The following is a 14725-nucleotide window of genomic DNA, read 5'->3' as shown; positions in this document are numbered from 1 at the left end:
GTGCCTCCTCCCTTGCAGGCCCCTACTCAATCTGAAGCCACCTGTGTCTGCTTTAGCTTCAATCGAAGATGTACATGAATCATAGGTGACTCATTGGAGATCATAATGTATCACTGGTTAAAACAGCATTTGAAGCAATCTGCCTTTGGAATGCTTCAGACACTGTGAATGCTGTACTTCTGTGAAGCAAAAAGCTCTCTCTTGAGCCACATATGTTACTAGAAAGCATCCAACATCCCTCTGTGTGTGTCTGTTTATCCATTGAAAAATACTACTTTATATTCAGGTGGGTTGCCGTGTTGGTCTGAAGCAATAGAACATAGTTTCATGTCCAGTGGCAACTTTAAGACCAACAACATTATATTCAAGGAATAAACTTTTGTGTGCAAATACACTTCTTCACAGTGCCACTGGAGTAGGGGTGTGTATTTGGCTAATCTGAGCATGAATAATTCCAGAAAAATACTGTGTCAGTAGTTTGGGGTAATAATTCAGTCAGATTTTGGGGGCAGGGAGTTGGCTTTTTCCAGCTAATGAAATGGCTGAGCCAAAAAAAAAAATTCCTAAAATGTTTAGGAATTTTCAGGACTGCTTGGATAGCTGGAGTTAAGGCATTGAAAGGTGCCTTAACTCCAGCTATCCAATCCTTGGAGTTAAGGATTGGGGTCCCTTTACATCAGGGGTAGTCAAACTGCGGCCATCCAGATATCCATGGACTACAATTCCCAGAAGCCCCTGCCAGCATTCGCTGGCAGGGGGCTCCTGGGAATTGTAGTCCATGGACATCTGGAGGGCCGCAGTTTGACTACCCCTGCTTTACATGCTTTTGGATTCAATTCACTCCAAGCTGCGACTTTGCAGCTTCGAGTGGAGAAGGTATTTAAAGGGATTTTGGTGGTTTGGAGTTGAGAAGGCATTTCAGTCTCCACTTGGCTTTGAGTGAAGTCTGATGGGTGGAGACTGGGGGGAGGAATGAAAGGAGGCTCCTCACACAGCCAATCCTAATCTTAGTTATGCTGCAGCCAACTGGGAGCTGCTGGTTTCCTTTGGAGAGGCTGCATTCGGAAAGATGAGAGCTGATTCGAGAGTGGTGTTTGATGCATTTGTTGTGAAATCAGATTAAAGGAAGGGATGCCTGCGTGTGTGTGCAGAAGGAGCAAGTCTGGCTTTGGCTAGTTCACCACTGCTGTTCAGGGTGAGCAGTCTCTCCTCCCCTCCCCACAAAACACTCATCACTCTCAAGTGAAAGACCCTGATTAGCCCCCACAGGTGGTCCCCTCTCCGTGTCTTCCTTGAGATAGGCAAGGTTTTTAGTTCACTATGAAACGAATTGGCAGCAGATGCACACACCCCTACCTTTAGTTTTGATTTCTCTATATTTGGACAAGTTCTCTCTTGTGCATGCACCACATGCATGCAGCAAATGCATCAAACGCCAGTCTTGAATTGCCTCCCATCTTTCTGAATGTACCCTCTCCAAAGCAACCAAGGAAACTAACAGCTCCCTGCAGGCTGTAGCATTACTGAAGAGTAGAATTGGCTGGGTTAGGGGCCTTCTTGCAGGGCCTCTCCCTCCAGCCTCCGCACATCGGGCTTCACTCCAATCCAAGTGCAGAAGGCATTTAAATGCTAAGTTGGTGTTGGCGCTTGGCATGAAGTCTGATTTCGAGACATTTAAGGGATCTTGGTTCCTTTAAATGCCTTGGACTCAATCACTCCAAGTCACAAAGTTGGCATCAGTACTTGGAGTAAACACTAAGTCCAAGGCATTTAAAGGGATTTCAGTCCCTTTTGATGCCTCGGACACACGGACACTAAAAAAAAATGTCATTCTGGAATATTTACCAAATCTGAATACCATACTGGTATTGGGGTTCAGGAATATTGGGAAATACCAATTTTTTTGGTTTATTATACCTAAATGGGAAAAATGCCGGGGGGGGGGGTTGTTGTTGTTGTACATTCTTCCACCGGCACCATACTTTGTTTTACTACTTTACAATTTACCATAAGTGTACATTTCCTGTTGTTTTATATATAAGTCATAGCATTAGAAACAGTGTTTAATACAGCCTTTCTCAAATTTTTTACTGTTGAGAAACCCCTGAAACATTCTTCAGGTTTCAAGAAACCCCAGCAGTGCTGCGATCATGCAGAATACGGTTGGGAAGCACAGCTGTGTACACGCCCACCCAGGGCTCCTCCCCTTCCCACTCCCTTTAGGCTGATCATTGGCCATTGGAGGGGGGTGACATGACCATATTTGATCGTGTCACCTGATAAATTTTGAACAAATGTAAAAAAATATATTAAAAATTAATTAACTCCCACCCATTCAGGAAACCCTTTCAGGGCTGTCAAGAAACCCCAGGGTTTCATAAAACCCCAAGTGAGAAAGCCTGGTTTATAATAATAATCATAATCATCACAATCACAATCACAATCATAATAAAAGATATAGGGAAAAATCAAATATTCTGCCAGTTAATGCATAGGACATACTCTTGTAAAAAATTGTATTCACAAATCAATTGCATTTTTTCCAAAGGTAGTTAGAAATGCCTTGTCTTACCAAATTCAGTGACTTGTTCCCTATTTCTGGGGGGGGGGCATTACTACGCTATAAATTCTTAAAAGGAAGTCTAGCACAATAATATTTTTCTTTGCATTTTGAGAAATTTTGATCAGTGATTGCTTCTGGGATCCTTACTGAAAACAATTCAGAAGCCATATTCAGAAACATGGATGTCAGCTGAAATGGCTATTGAGACTTGTGTGTTGAATAAAAAGTACTGCTAGAACTCAAAAACTGGACTGTTTCTCACATGAGGAGAGCCAGCTTGGTGTCGTGGTTAGTAGTGCGGACTTGTAATCTGGCAAGCTTGGTTCGATTCTGTGCTCCCCCACATGCAGTCAGCTGGGTGACCTTGGGCTGATAAAACTGTTCTGACTGAGCAGTGATATCAGGGCTCTCTCAGCCTCACCCATCTCACAGGGTGTCTGTTGTGGGGAGAGGAATGGGAAGGCGACTGTAAGCCGCTTTGAGACTCCTTCAGGTAGAGAAAAGCGGCATATAAGAACCAACTCTTCTTCTTCTTATCTGGCATCTGTAAAACTGCAGCTGGCATAAAATCTCCCTTCAAAGACTTCTTTGGCATGCGTTTCCTATCCAGCATACCCTGATGCCTGGCTGATTTAACGTGCAGGCTTTGTGTTTGACTTTGGCAATCACAAAAGGAATGGTGTACTCTGTGGCTTCCTGCGGCAGGATATAGGTTTCTAGAACAGGCTGCCAAAATCTACCTCAACAATACAGTGGGAAACAACGGCATAATGTGTTGTTTTAACCCTTGAGTTTTTAAAGTTTCTGCGTATGTTCCAGTTTTTTTCTTGATCATCTGTGTATTATGGGGGTTGTGTGATGTTCCTTAGTTTGACCAGGTGTTTAGAAGTTTTAAATTCTTCAGTGGAGTTTCCTAGCAAGTCCTGGGTAATGTTGTTTTTTTTACTGTTTTCTATTCAAGTAGTACATTTTGCATTGTTGTAGGTTTGCAGTGAAGGGTGCAGTACTGAAAGCGTTAAGCATGAAGTCTGTGCCATTGACCCCTCCTGCATAAATGTCCATAGAGTCAGGATGCATAGCTGGTCCCTATTCAGGTCATGCCGTTTTAAGCATGCTTTGCACTTGTGGGCCTCCTCCTCCCTAGAGTTATAAATGATTAGAGCAGACTTGCCCGTATACATCCCTAGCTGTATCCCTATGTTCATTTGTACTGCATGCATAGCTTTCACAAAACAGCAGTTCAGCCTGCTGCACACAGTAAACTTTCACACAAAGCTGGAATATTGCTGTTCAGGAGGAGAATCAGAAATCTAGATGCAATATTACGGTTTTCCAATCCCTGCAAAACTGCTGGTTGGCGCACTCTCTTAGAATACAGCTATTAATTGTGAGAACGTCATTTAAAGCCCCTGTGTTAAATATTTTCAAAGTACATCAAAATACATTTTATAGAAAATAAAGAAGATTGACTAATCAAAGGAGTGACAATTTAGGAATCTTTTTATAAAACAAGTACTACATGTGCATGCTTCACAATGTGATTTTCAAGCAAATGTTAAAAATATATAATTTGCTTTGGGGAGGTTCTTGACTGTTCACCATCATCTTATGAGGAACACCCAGAAGCAGAGAGAAGAGAGTCCCCTCCCCAGAACGAACTCTCAGGAAATGGCATCAGGCCTTTTTAGAGGCCCCTTGTCTGGCAAGGCCATAAGACGTGATGGGCAAAAGGATCTGTGTCTCTGTTTTTTGGGGAACGCACGCTAAGTCTTCTGAATACCTTGCCTAGCCACTGCGATGGATTCAGGGCTTGGGCTGCAAACTCTGGGTAGGAGATTTCCTGGAGATTGAGGCTAGAGCACAGGGAGGGACCTCAGCAGAGTAGAATGCCATAGATTCAACCCTACAAAGGAATAATTGTTTGTTTATTTTTATACTTGTATACTGCCCTACCTTTATCTCCAAGGAACCAAATATCTGTGTTTTGGACATCGGTTGAAATTCTGGCAGCTCTCTAGGTCCTCCTCAGAGGTTGGCAAAACTTATGCAGGGCAGCAAGGTGAATAGGGACCTTGACCCTCTTCTCTCTCTGCAACAGTGCTACGTGGGAGAGGGGTTTGTCAGTGAGTAAGCACAGCAAAACACTACTCTCCCTCTGTGAGTGGTAGGTCATATCAAAGTGTGCAGATAGGCCAGCTTTTCTTCAGGCATTGGAGCTAGCAAAGACATTTCTTAGCAGCAATTTCTAGTAGCAATTTAGAAGGGAGAGTTGTGGCTAGGGTTGGGCGCTTCAGCCACAGAAGTGGCCGTTCCAGCCCGAAGCAGCCAGCGCCATGGTGCAGGGGGGGAGGGGTGGTGTCAGTGCTGGTGCGCCAGTTCGCGCACGCACGCAGGCACAGTGCCTGTGGGCATACACTGAATGGTATGCCGGCACCGGCGCCTCCCATCCCCCCTGTGCAACGGTGCTGGCTGCTTTGGGCTGGAACGGCTGCTTCGGCAGCTGAAGCACCCAACCCTAGTTGTGACAACTGGGACTCAGCTCATCCCCCCCCCCACACACACACACATCTACCATGTCAGATAAGGGTTTACAGATAGTTGTACAATACTGTGGTAGTGCTGCCACACTAGGATTGCCTTTTGAGAATGCACAGGAAGGCTTTATGCAGTATATAAATTACAATAGGAAGCACTTTCTAAACAAAGGCTGGGTAGCCATCTGATGGAGAGGCTGACTCTGTGAAGGTTCAAGGGGGCGGAAGGTTACAGTAGAGCGATTGGGATGTGAGTGTCCTGCATAGTGCAGGGGGTTGGACTAGATGACCCATGAGGTCCCTTCCAACTCTATTATTCTATGATTCATTGATTCATTGTGAAAGCTCTTCTGGTGCCAGTAATCTTCTGATTGCCATGTTCCTGAGCAAGTCACCTTGCCCTTCTCCTGAAAACAGGGCAATAATTGTCATTGAGATTATGGCGCCACACAATGAAGAAGGGACCCTGAGCCCCATATTATCATTATAAATCAATTAATAAAATGAGAAACCATCCTGTGATTTCAAAAAATTCTACATAAATTTTTGACCACCTCCAGACCACTGGCTCTCAGCCATTGCTCCCGTTTTTAGCATTTGGATGCTTTACTGAGATAATGTGTGTTTCAGGTTTTTTGAACATTCAAAACTGCATATACATATGGAATATCTTTGCCTACTGACCTCTTGCCTTCACCTTCAGTCTTTATAATCTTGTTTTTCTTCTTTTCTCCTTCTTGTCCAGCCAGCACCATTGTTAGTGTTTTCCTGCAAAGTGCTGTATAGATGTTTGGAACAATCTGTATCCCCAAAATTTCACAATCTATTCCTGGGATTTAACTTGTAATATTTATATAGGAAAGCAAACTCTTTTCATTCAAAATGCAAAAGAAGAATATTTGGTTTTTATATGCTGCATGTCTCTACCAGAAGGAGTCTCAGAGCAGCTTACAATCGCCTTCCTTTTCCTTTCCCCACAACAGACAGCCAACTGCATGAGGAGAAGTGGGGAGTCAAACCTGGCCCATCAGAGTAGAAGCTGGCACTAGGGTTGGGTGTCTTGGCATCCGAAGTGGCTGTCCGCGCCCAAAGCAGCCAGCACCGTGGTGTAGGGGGGGAGGGGAGTCGCGGGCGCTGGCACACCAGTCGGTGCACACACGCTGGCGCAGACTGTGCACTGGTCAGCATGCCAGCACCAGCATCCACGCCTCCCTTCCCCCCCCTGCACTGCGCCGTTGGCTGCTTTGGGCATGAATGGCTGTTTCGGACACCAAGGCACCCAACCCTAGCTGGCATTCTTAACCTCTATAACAAGCTGGCTCTTGATAGGGTGCATCTTGTGGATCTGGTTCGCTCGATATGGCATTTTCTTCTAGTGCAAGGATCCTAATGCTATTTGTGCCAAGAAAGCACTGCTGCTGGTGTTATGGATCCACAGCATCCAACCTACCATCTTTACTTCCAGTTTCACATTATCTGGAGGTGTCCCAGATGATTCACAGAAGTTGTGGTTCCATGAGTTGGCTGAGATTATAAACAATTTTTATCCGCATTGCTTCTTTGGAGATATTAGAATTTCCCGCTCATGGCTATATCCTTTGCATTCTCTTGTATCTCCCAGAGATGAAAACAAAAATGTAAAATCAGTTGGACGGAGGTTTTGTATAATACCATTTAGGTGTGTTTCTTCCTTCCAAAGAGAGTCTTCAGAGACAGATGCACCTGAGTTCCTAATGAGCAAAATTATTGAACAGTGCTCTCTCTGCATTCCATCCACATTGCAAATAAGCAGTTTCACAGTAAATCAGAGACATGCAGTTATATCATATATCAAGCATTTAGAGAAAGCCCAGTGGAAATCATATACAATTGCTTGACTTAAATCATTTCACTGTGTCTCTTAGAGGATATGATTGATGTCCATGTATGGGTTTGATGAACTGACACAACAGTGACAAAGGACTCCTGTCCCATGTCAGCTTATCAAACCCACAGTGGATGCTATGTCTTTTATCATACTGCATTCAAGTAAGTACCACAAAGAGGAAGTGATGCTTGTGTTTAGTGAAACTCAACCTCAGTATTTCCAGGTGAATATGTATAGAGCACCTGATAAGGCTGAGGTATTGTACCGCTAAACAAGCCGAGCCTGAAGCAAACATTTAGTTTCAGGAACAACCAGTGGAAAAGAGCTGCAGCATCAGAAGGAAGCTGTTTGCCTCAGTTTAGCAGAAAGCCAAATATTTATGTAATGTTTGGCAAAGCCCAAACTCAGTGTCCTGTTACGGACAAACAATGTTAAAATCCGAGCTTAAAAATTATTTTACCCATAAAGCAAATCAGTGAAGAATGTGTTATGTTCCTACATCTGGCTATATGACAGGCGACTTCATATTCCCGTTAAGCTCACTCTCTATTCTGTGTTCTCCTTTCCGAGTCTGTTTCGAACAGGGGTAGTCAGACTGCGGCCCTCCAGATGTCCATGGACTACAATTCCCATGAGCCTCTGCCAGCATTCACTGGTTTAGAAGAGTGTTATTGTGAGTTGGGGAGGAGTTTTATCCTCCACACATATTTCTAAACCTCCGCTTGAAGTTACAAGCACATATAATTTACTCAGCTATCAAACGAACATTGAGAATATGCATCCTGGCTTAAAGTAATGTTATTCCTTTCAAACAGCAAATAAGTATTAAAATGTAAAAATCAACCCCCTAGTCGGTTGCATTCATTTTAATTATTGTTGAAGCAGTTAAGTAAGAGACAGTTGCATTACCTGGCAGATTATACTTACACGGTAGAAAAGCCGACTCTTTCTTACATTTGAAACTATCCTCTTCGCTTAGCTCGGAAATCTATTGTATAGTTGCATACTTGACCTTTATCACTATTGTGCTCCAGATATAGGTCTAGAAGACAACTGCAGTGGAAAATGTCCTTCTGCTTATTTGTGGTCAATTACTGTACACAGAGCTTTTGGAACAAGGGACTACTTTTAAATGTCTGGTCACCTCACAGGATATGTAGTGTATTTCCTGCCACGAGGGTAAGAGGGAGGAAGTGCATGGCCAAAATGTTTGATGTGTGGTCTGCTGTAATTCCTTTCATGTGTTCAGTGGCTTTCCTGTGATCCCTATACCACAATCAATTCTGACCATTCTGTGGTCCGTTTCATTAAAGCAGATTGTCCCAAATGGAAAACAAATTCATATTATACCGGCATTCACCTGGCACCACCGTGGTAATGAAAGGCTGGTCATTTTGCATTGAAGTTAATTTCGCAAAATTTTTAAGGAAAGGGGTTTTTTTTTGGTTCATAAATATAATTCCGGATGCTAAAGGCATCTGATACATCTAAAACCAGATATTATAATTAGTGCTTAAGGATTTGGAGTGGTATGGCATTATTCTTCAGAAATATTTTTGAGACAAAAGACAACCCCCCCCCCCAAATATACACCACTTTCTGTTGACTTGATTCCATATGTGTAAATATAGTCGTACTTAGGTTAAATAATTAGTTGGTGCATATGATTTTCCTAGTTTGCTGAGTTAAATCCCAGGGCCCTTCATAGGCAATTCTTATGCTTGAAGATCCTTCAGGATGTCTTGCAATTTAAATAACAGGGTTACTTTTTTGTGTCCCAGTTCTTCGATACAAGAGACTACTCATGGCTTATATTTACTATAAATAATGTAAATAAATATGTAGTGCTAAATTGTGCAGTGTTAAATACCATCCCAAAATCACTGGCAGTCTTCAAGCAAAGGTTGGATACACACTTTTCTTGGATGCTTTAGGATGCTTTGGGCTGATCCTGCGTTGAGCAGGGGGTTGGACTAGATGGCCGGTATGGCCCCTTTCAACTCTATGATTCTAGAATTCTATTTTAAATAAATTATCTTTGTTATATGTAGAGAACAAAAATGTTGGTACTGTTTCCCAAACCCATTGCCACTTACGAAACATAATTTCTTCCCCCAAGATCCTTTTCTATTTTATGAATTGTGGAGTCACTGAAGCAGTCGGTGCGAGCTTAAATGGACTCCGGGGAATGGTAGAGGAAAGGAAGGTCTGGGGGATCATTGTCCATGGGGTCGCGATGGGTCGGACACGACTTTGCAACTAACAACAACAAGAAGTCTAATTCCAGAATAGTGTACATGTAAATTATTTTTTTTACAGAGATGACTCTTCTGTGACCACCAGATCACGTCTAGAATTCCTATGTGCTCATGAACTACTTTGAATCTTAAGCATGTTAGAGTTTTAAAGGGAAATGTGTGTGCACACATGTGTGCCAGCAGTTTTTTTTATTCTGAAATCTCTTGTACTGAATACTCAAATCACTTTTTAAACTTAGGAAAACTATACCGTGGGAGAAATTATGGAAGGACACATGTAACTTTCTTACTCAACCTTCCCAGACACTTTTCTTATGTATTTCAAATTCTTAGAGCAGTTTACTGTACTTCTGTATTTGTATAATGACAATCTAAGCCATCATTTCTCAACTTTTTTACTATTGAGAAACCCCTGAAACATTCTTCAGGCTTTGAGAAACCCCAGAAGTGGCGTGATTGTGCAAAATATGGTTGGGAAGCACAGCTGTGTACACCCCTACCCGGGGGCTTTCCCCTCCCATTCCTATCCCCTCCATGCCCATCATTGGCCATTTTGGGAGGGGTGGGTGGATCAACATGACCATATTTGGTCCTATCACCTGATAAATGTTTAACAAGTAAAAATATATTAAAAATTAATTTATGCCCATTAGGGAAGCCCTTCCAGGGCCATCAAGAAACTCCATAGTTTCATGAAACCTGAGCTGAAAAGGCCTGATCTAAGCAGTACGCTTGGCCAAGGCACAGTGACTTTTCAGTTATCACCTGAACTTCACATTTAAGAACAATACTTTCAGAATTAACCATCCCATCCATATAGTGTTGATATTCCTCTTCCTTTAGGAAGAACAGAAATGGGTGAAAGTTGAGCTTTTTGTAATAAACATGATTAAATATTCAATAGCATATATATATGTGTGTGTGGATATTTTTTGGCCTTTCATAGGTCTCTGCTGACCTGTAAGGGAATACCTTTGACTTGCTTACAATGTACCTCTGAATTATGCCTATTCAGCAGTGAGTAGTAACTAATTCAACACGAGCTGTTTCTTGTATAAACATACAAAATGCCTGACCCACACTAAATCAAGTTAAAAAGAAAAACATTGCAGTTATGTTTCCTGTTACATGCCTAAGGTTGTCTTTGAATGCAGTACATTGCATGCCTAAGGTTGTCTTTGAATGCAGTACCGCCTTGTGGCCCCGGAAATCTGGTCGCGTTATGTGGGCTTTCCCGATACAATACAACATTTTTTTTGGACATATAGTTTTTATTTATTTAGAAATATACAGGAAAAAACCAGAAAAGAATACTACTTATAATTATCCACTACAGTTACTGTTTATAGAAAAACCCTGTAAATTTCATAGAGCATAGATTTAAGAGTTCATATCCTGTTCTTTTACATCCTCTAAAAATTAGTCCAAATATTGTATTAACCCCATGGTTGAGATCAGCTTTGATTTTGTTGTTCTATATAGTCTAGTATTGGTCTGCATTATAATTCTTGCTCTTTGTTTTGTATTTCTACTTTGTTAACAAAGGGAATATTTGCCAGCTTCTTTTAAATGACAGTGATCCTGATACTACAAAAAGGGAGTTGTTTCAGGAATTCTTCACTTTGGCTTTGTTTCTGGATTTTCAGGAGACATTTGTGGGCAAGATGGCTGGAGAGGCCGCTGTGTCAGAAGTACCCTTTCTTGATAAGGGCCTTACTACTGTTTTGTATGATCAGGAACTTCATCATTTGACTATTATAATGCACATGTCATTGCCCTTGGAAGAAGAAGAGAAAGAAGAGTTGGCTTTTTACCCTGCTTTTTACTACCTGAAAGTGGCTTACAATCGCCATTGTGCAAATATTTCAGCTTGTCCAGAGAACAGTGTGTTAAACTGGCCATTTAGGATCTAGAATACTGAAATGCATTCTACACAGAGTTGCCCTTTAAAACTGGAATTTTCAGTTGGTCCAAAAATCTTCAAGGCTACTGCCAAGGACTAACATACAGGGTCATATCACTCCTGGAGGAGGAGTTGGTTCTTATATGCTGCTTTTCTCTACCTGAAGGAGTCTCAAAGCGGCTTACAGTCGCGTTCCCTGTCCTCTCCCCACAACAGACACCCTGTGAGGTGGGTGAGGCTGAGAGAGCCCTGATATCACTGCTTGGTCAGAACAGTTTTATCAGTGCCATGGTGAGCACAGCTGGCTGCATGTGGGGGAGTGCAGAATTGAACCCGGCATGCCACATTATAAGTCTGCACTCCTAACCACTACACCAAAGTTTCTCCCACACTGCATTCTATGTACAACTGCCTGAGGGTGGGTGGCAAGCAGAGGCAAGGCTCTTAGTGGTGGCACCTTGCCCTTGGAATATCCTTGAGTCTTGTATGGAGCCCGCCTCACTCTCCTTTTAATAACTTTTCTGATCATTCAGTATTTGTGAGGTAAATTCCAGGTTTCTTCCATATATCAATAACATTTATTCGTAAATAAAATCTTGTTTGCCTGATAGAGTAAAACTAGCTAAAGTTGTGTGTTTAGTGGATTCGTCTTTATGATAGGTTGGCCAAATAATCTTATGCACAGCTCGTCGTGAATGCAAGATGACAAGTTGTGATAAAGAAAGATTTTCAAGAATGAATTGGGAGATAAACTGTAAAACAGGACAGGAATATATCTATATCTATATCTATATCTATATCTATATCTATATATCTATATCTATATCTATATCTATATCATCTATATCTATATCATCTATATCTATATCATCTATATCTATATGTATGTATAAATATGTGTGTGTGTTGATAGAATGGGACACTCACTTCTTTCTCCAGCTTGTTCAGAACTGCAGAGGCTGCTTCCTACCTGTTACTTAACTCTGGGAAAAGAGATGCTGCTGTTCTTACTCAATTGGCCAGCAGAAGCTGCTGTAGTGTCATGTACATAATTTTAATTTATGGCATTTGGGGGTTTAATTTGCCAAGACTAGCTGCTCATCCTAGATTTTGCATCTATCAGCATCTTAAAGGTTATAGCCAGGACTTGCTTCTTATGTTTTTTGTCATGTACTTCCCTAGTGCTTTGTGCCGTTACTCATTGGATGTAATTGCTTCCTCACTGCATAGGACCTTGTTCTTCTGCAGCAATAGTAAATTACTATTATTACTATTAGTAATTATTATTATTAGATTATTACTATTAGTAATGTGCTTTAATGGATTTCAAGTCCATATAGAATGGTACCAGCTAGATTTCGGGATTTTTTTTTCACAGTCAGGGTAGTTCAGCAGTGGAATCCCCCTCACTTGCAATCTTTAAGCAGTGGCTGGATAGATACTTCTCCTGGATGCCTTAGAACTGATCCTGCATTGAGGAGGGGGTTAGACTAGATGGCCTGTATGACCCCTTGCAATGCTATGATTCTATGACTCATCTCTGCTCTCTAAACAACAGTTCGGTGCCAATTTGAATACCAAATAGGTAACTTATTCTGTTTAAGACTGGATGCTTTTTGTTGCTAATTGGTCTACACAGTGAGTCGGAGAACAGGCACTAAAGAACATAGCATTTCTTCTTAACAGTCATTCATGTAGACCAGGGGTAGTCAAACTGCGGCCCTCCAGATGTCCATGAACTACAATTCCCATGAGCCCCTGCCAGTGTTTGCTGGTAGGGGCTCATGGGAATTGTAGTCCATGGAGATCTGGAGGGCCGCAATTTGACTATCCCTGATGTAGACCATGAATGCTGCAGTTTTGGACTAGCCATAATGAACAGTGGGTTGTCAAAGGCCCTGTCTCGCCTGCAAACATCTTACTTACTTAAGCAGCATGCCCTGAAACCTGAAAAATCCTTCCAACCGAAGCATCTTAAGAAGGAAAGTATGTGCCACTTATTTTCCCACAGGCAGGAAACTGTCCCACCAATGATGGGAAGAAGGTGATCAAAGGGTTGCAACCAAGAATATTCTGTGGCCACTGAGCAGGAATTAAGGAGGCTCAAATAGCATTTCTTTATCCAAGGGGCCCAATATCATATTTTGTGACCTTTGACCTTGGTTCCTTTGAAAAATGAAGCTTTAATTTTTCAAGGTTTCTTTCACAAATTAACAACGAGAGAGCTTTTTTTTTTTGTTTCTTATTTTCTACGCCTCACGATGTGTAGCATCTGTAACACAGGGGCAGTCAATTGTTAGTTTGAATACATAAGCCCCTATTTGTTTTGAAGGAGGAATACACATTATTATATGTGTGTTATTAGAGGTGCTTATTTTTCTGGGGAGTGGGGTGTCCTTTCCTATGCTACAAAATGGTTACTATGATATTCTTGAAAGCACAAAAATGTTTTTTGAGCAGGCATAACACATGATTTAGTGAAATTATGAAGGTAAGAAACAAAAATTGACATCTTGCCAAATTATCGTAACACAATGTATTTTAAGATTGCTGTTGTTTATTTTGTTGTTGTTAATAATCCTTACATATTTTCCTTGCAGTAGGTATATAGAGAATATCTAAGACAATTACATTACATATGCACCTAATACTGATGATAGAAGTCATTATTTAATTAATTAACCTGATTAATGGGTAAAACTTTCTTTAGGCTTTATCCCTCACAATATAGCTCTGAAACTCCAGTTGATGGTTTAGAAATGAAAACAACTGAGCAGTTTTCTTAACTCTTCAATTTCTTTTTGTTATCATAGGAGAGCGTTGAATCTAGGAATTATTCGTGATCCTGGATCAGAGGTAGAAGACAGGCAATATCAAATAGATCTCCATTCCATCAACATTGGTACAGCTCAGTGGGATCAGTTGAAGCCAGAGAAGGAAAATGGTAAAGGAAGGACACTTCCAGAAAGCGAAAGGAATTATCAGAATCCAGCTCTTGAATGGAATATGGCTAGTAGGTAAGAAACAAGTTTTATATAGTGGCTCCAACCTTTTATTAAAAATAAAAACCAATCAGTTATGATAGCATAGTGTATATCTGAGCAAAAGGTTTTGGTATCTGTATGTTCACATGTGTTTGCATTCCACGGCAAACATGTTTTCCATGAACTAGAGACTAAATAGCGCATTTCAAATGGTTGTTTGTAGTATTGTTACACTATAATTGCCATGTAGATACAGTTATGTCTATATTTCCATAATAGCTTCTTATGTAGCCATAAAATTTGACTCCAGGCTGGAACCTGGCATTCACCATTCCCATTTAGAAACAAGAGAGTTGTTATCCCCTTTGTAGTTTTACAGAGTTTGAACAAAACCATTTTAGACATTTTTAAGCCAGAAAAGGACAAAAAAGACATTTTTCCTTTTGGCTCGAAACCAGTTTTTGTGCTTCCGTGAATGAAAACAGATGTGATTTTTTTTAATGACAAATTTCCGCTGATTTGTTGATATGCAAAAAAGAAAAAAAAGAAACGTTCAGCTCAACATAGAAATATTACTTTGATATTTTCAATTTTTATTACTCTGCTACGGTAGGCT

At 41.2% G+C, this 14725-nt stretch overlaps 1 protein-coding gene across 6 annotated transcripts in view; it reads left to right on the top strand.

Annotated features, from left to right (window-relative positions):
- Positions 1-14725, top strand: part of VPS13B (vacuolar protein sorting 13 homolog B) — a 383695-nt gene that overhangs the window by 206495 nt on the left and 162475 nt on the right. For all 6 annotated transcript variants that reach the window (XR_013234028.1, XM_077351820.1, XM_077351819.1 and 3 more), the window contains exon 31: positions 13939-14142. Coding sequence is in view for 5 of the 6 variants with exons in the window: in XM_077351820.1 (XP_077207935.1) it covers positions 13939-14142 (204 nt within the window). In the remaining variant the exon portion in view is untranslated. The remainder of the gene's footprint in view (positions 1-13938; positions 14143-14725) is intronic.

Source organism: Paroedura picta, chromosome 9 (assembly GCF_049243985.1).
Source record: "Paroedura picta isolate Pp20150507F chromosome 9, Ppicta_v3.0, whole genome shotgun sequence".
NCBI lineage: Eukaryota > Metazoa > Chordata > Lepidosauria > Squamata > Gekkonidae > Paroedura > Paroedura picta.
The sequence above is the reverse complement of the archived record's forward strand: the minus strand, read 5'-3'. Positions and strand labels throughout refer to the sequence as shown.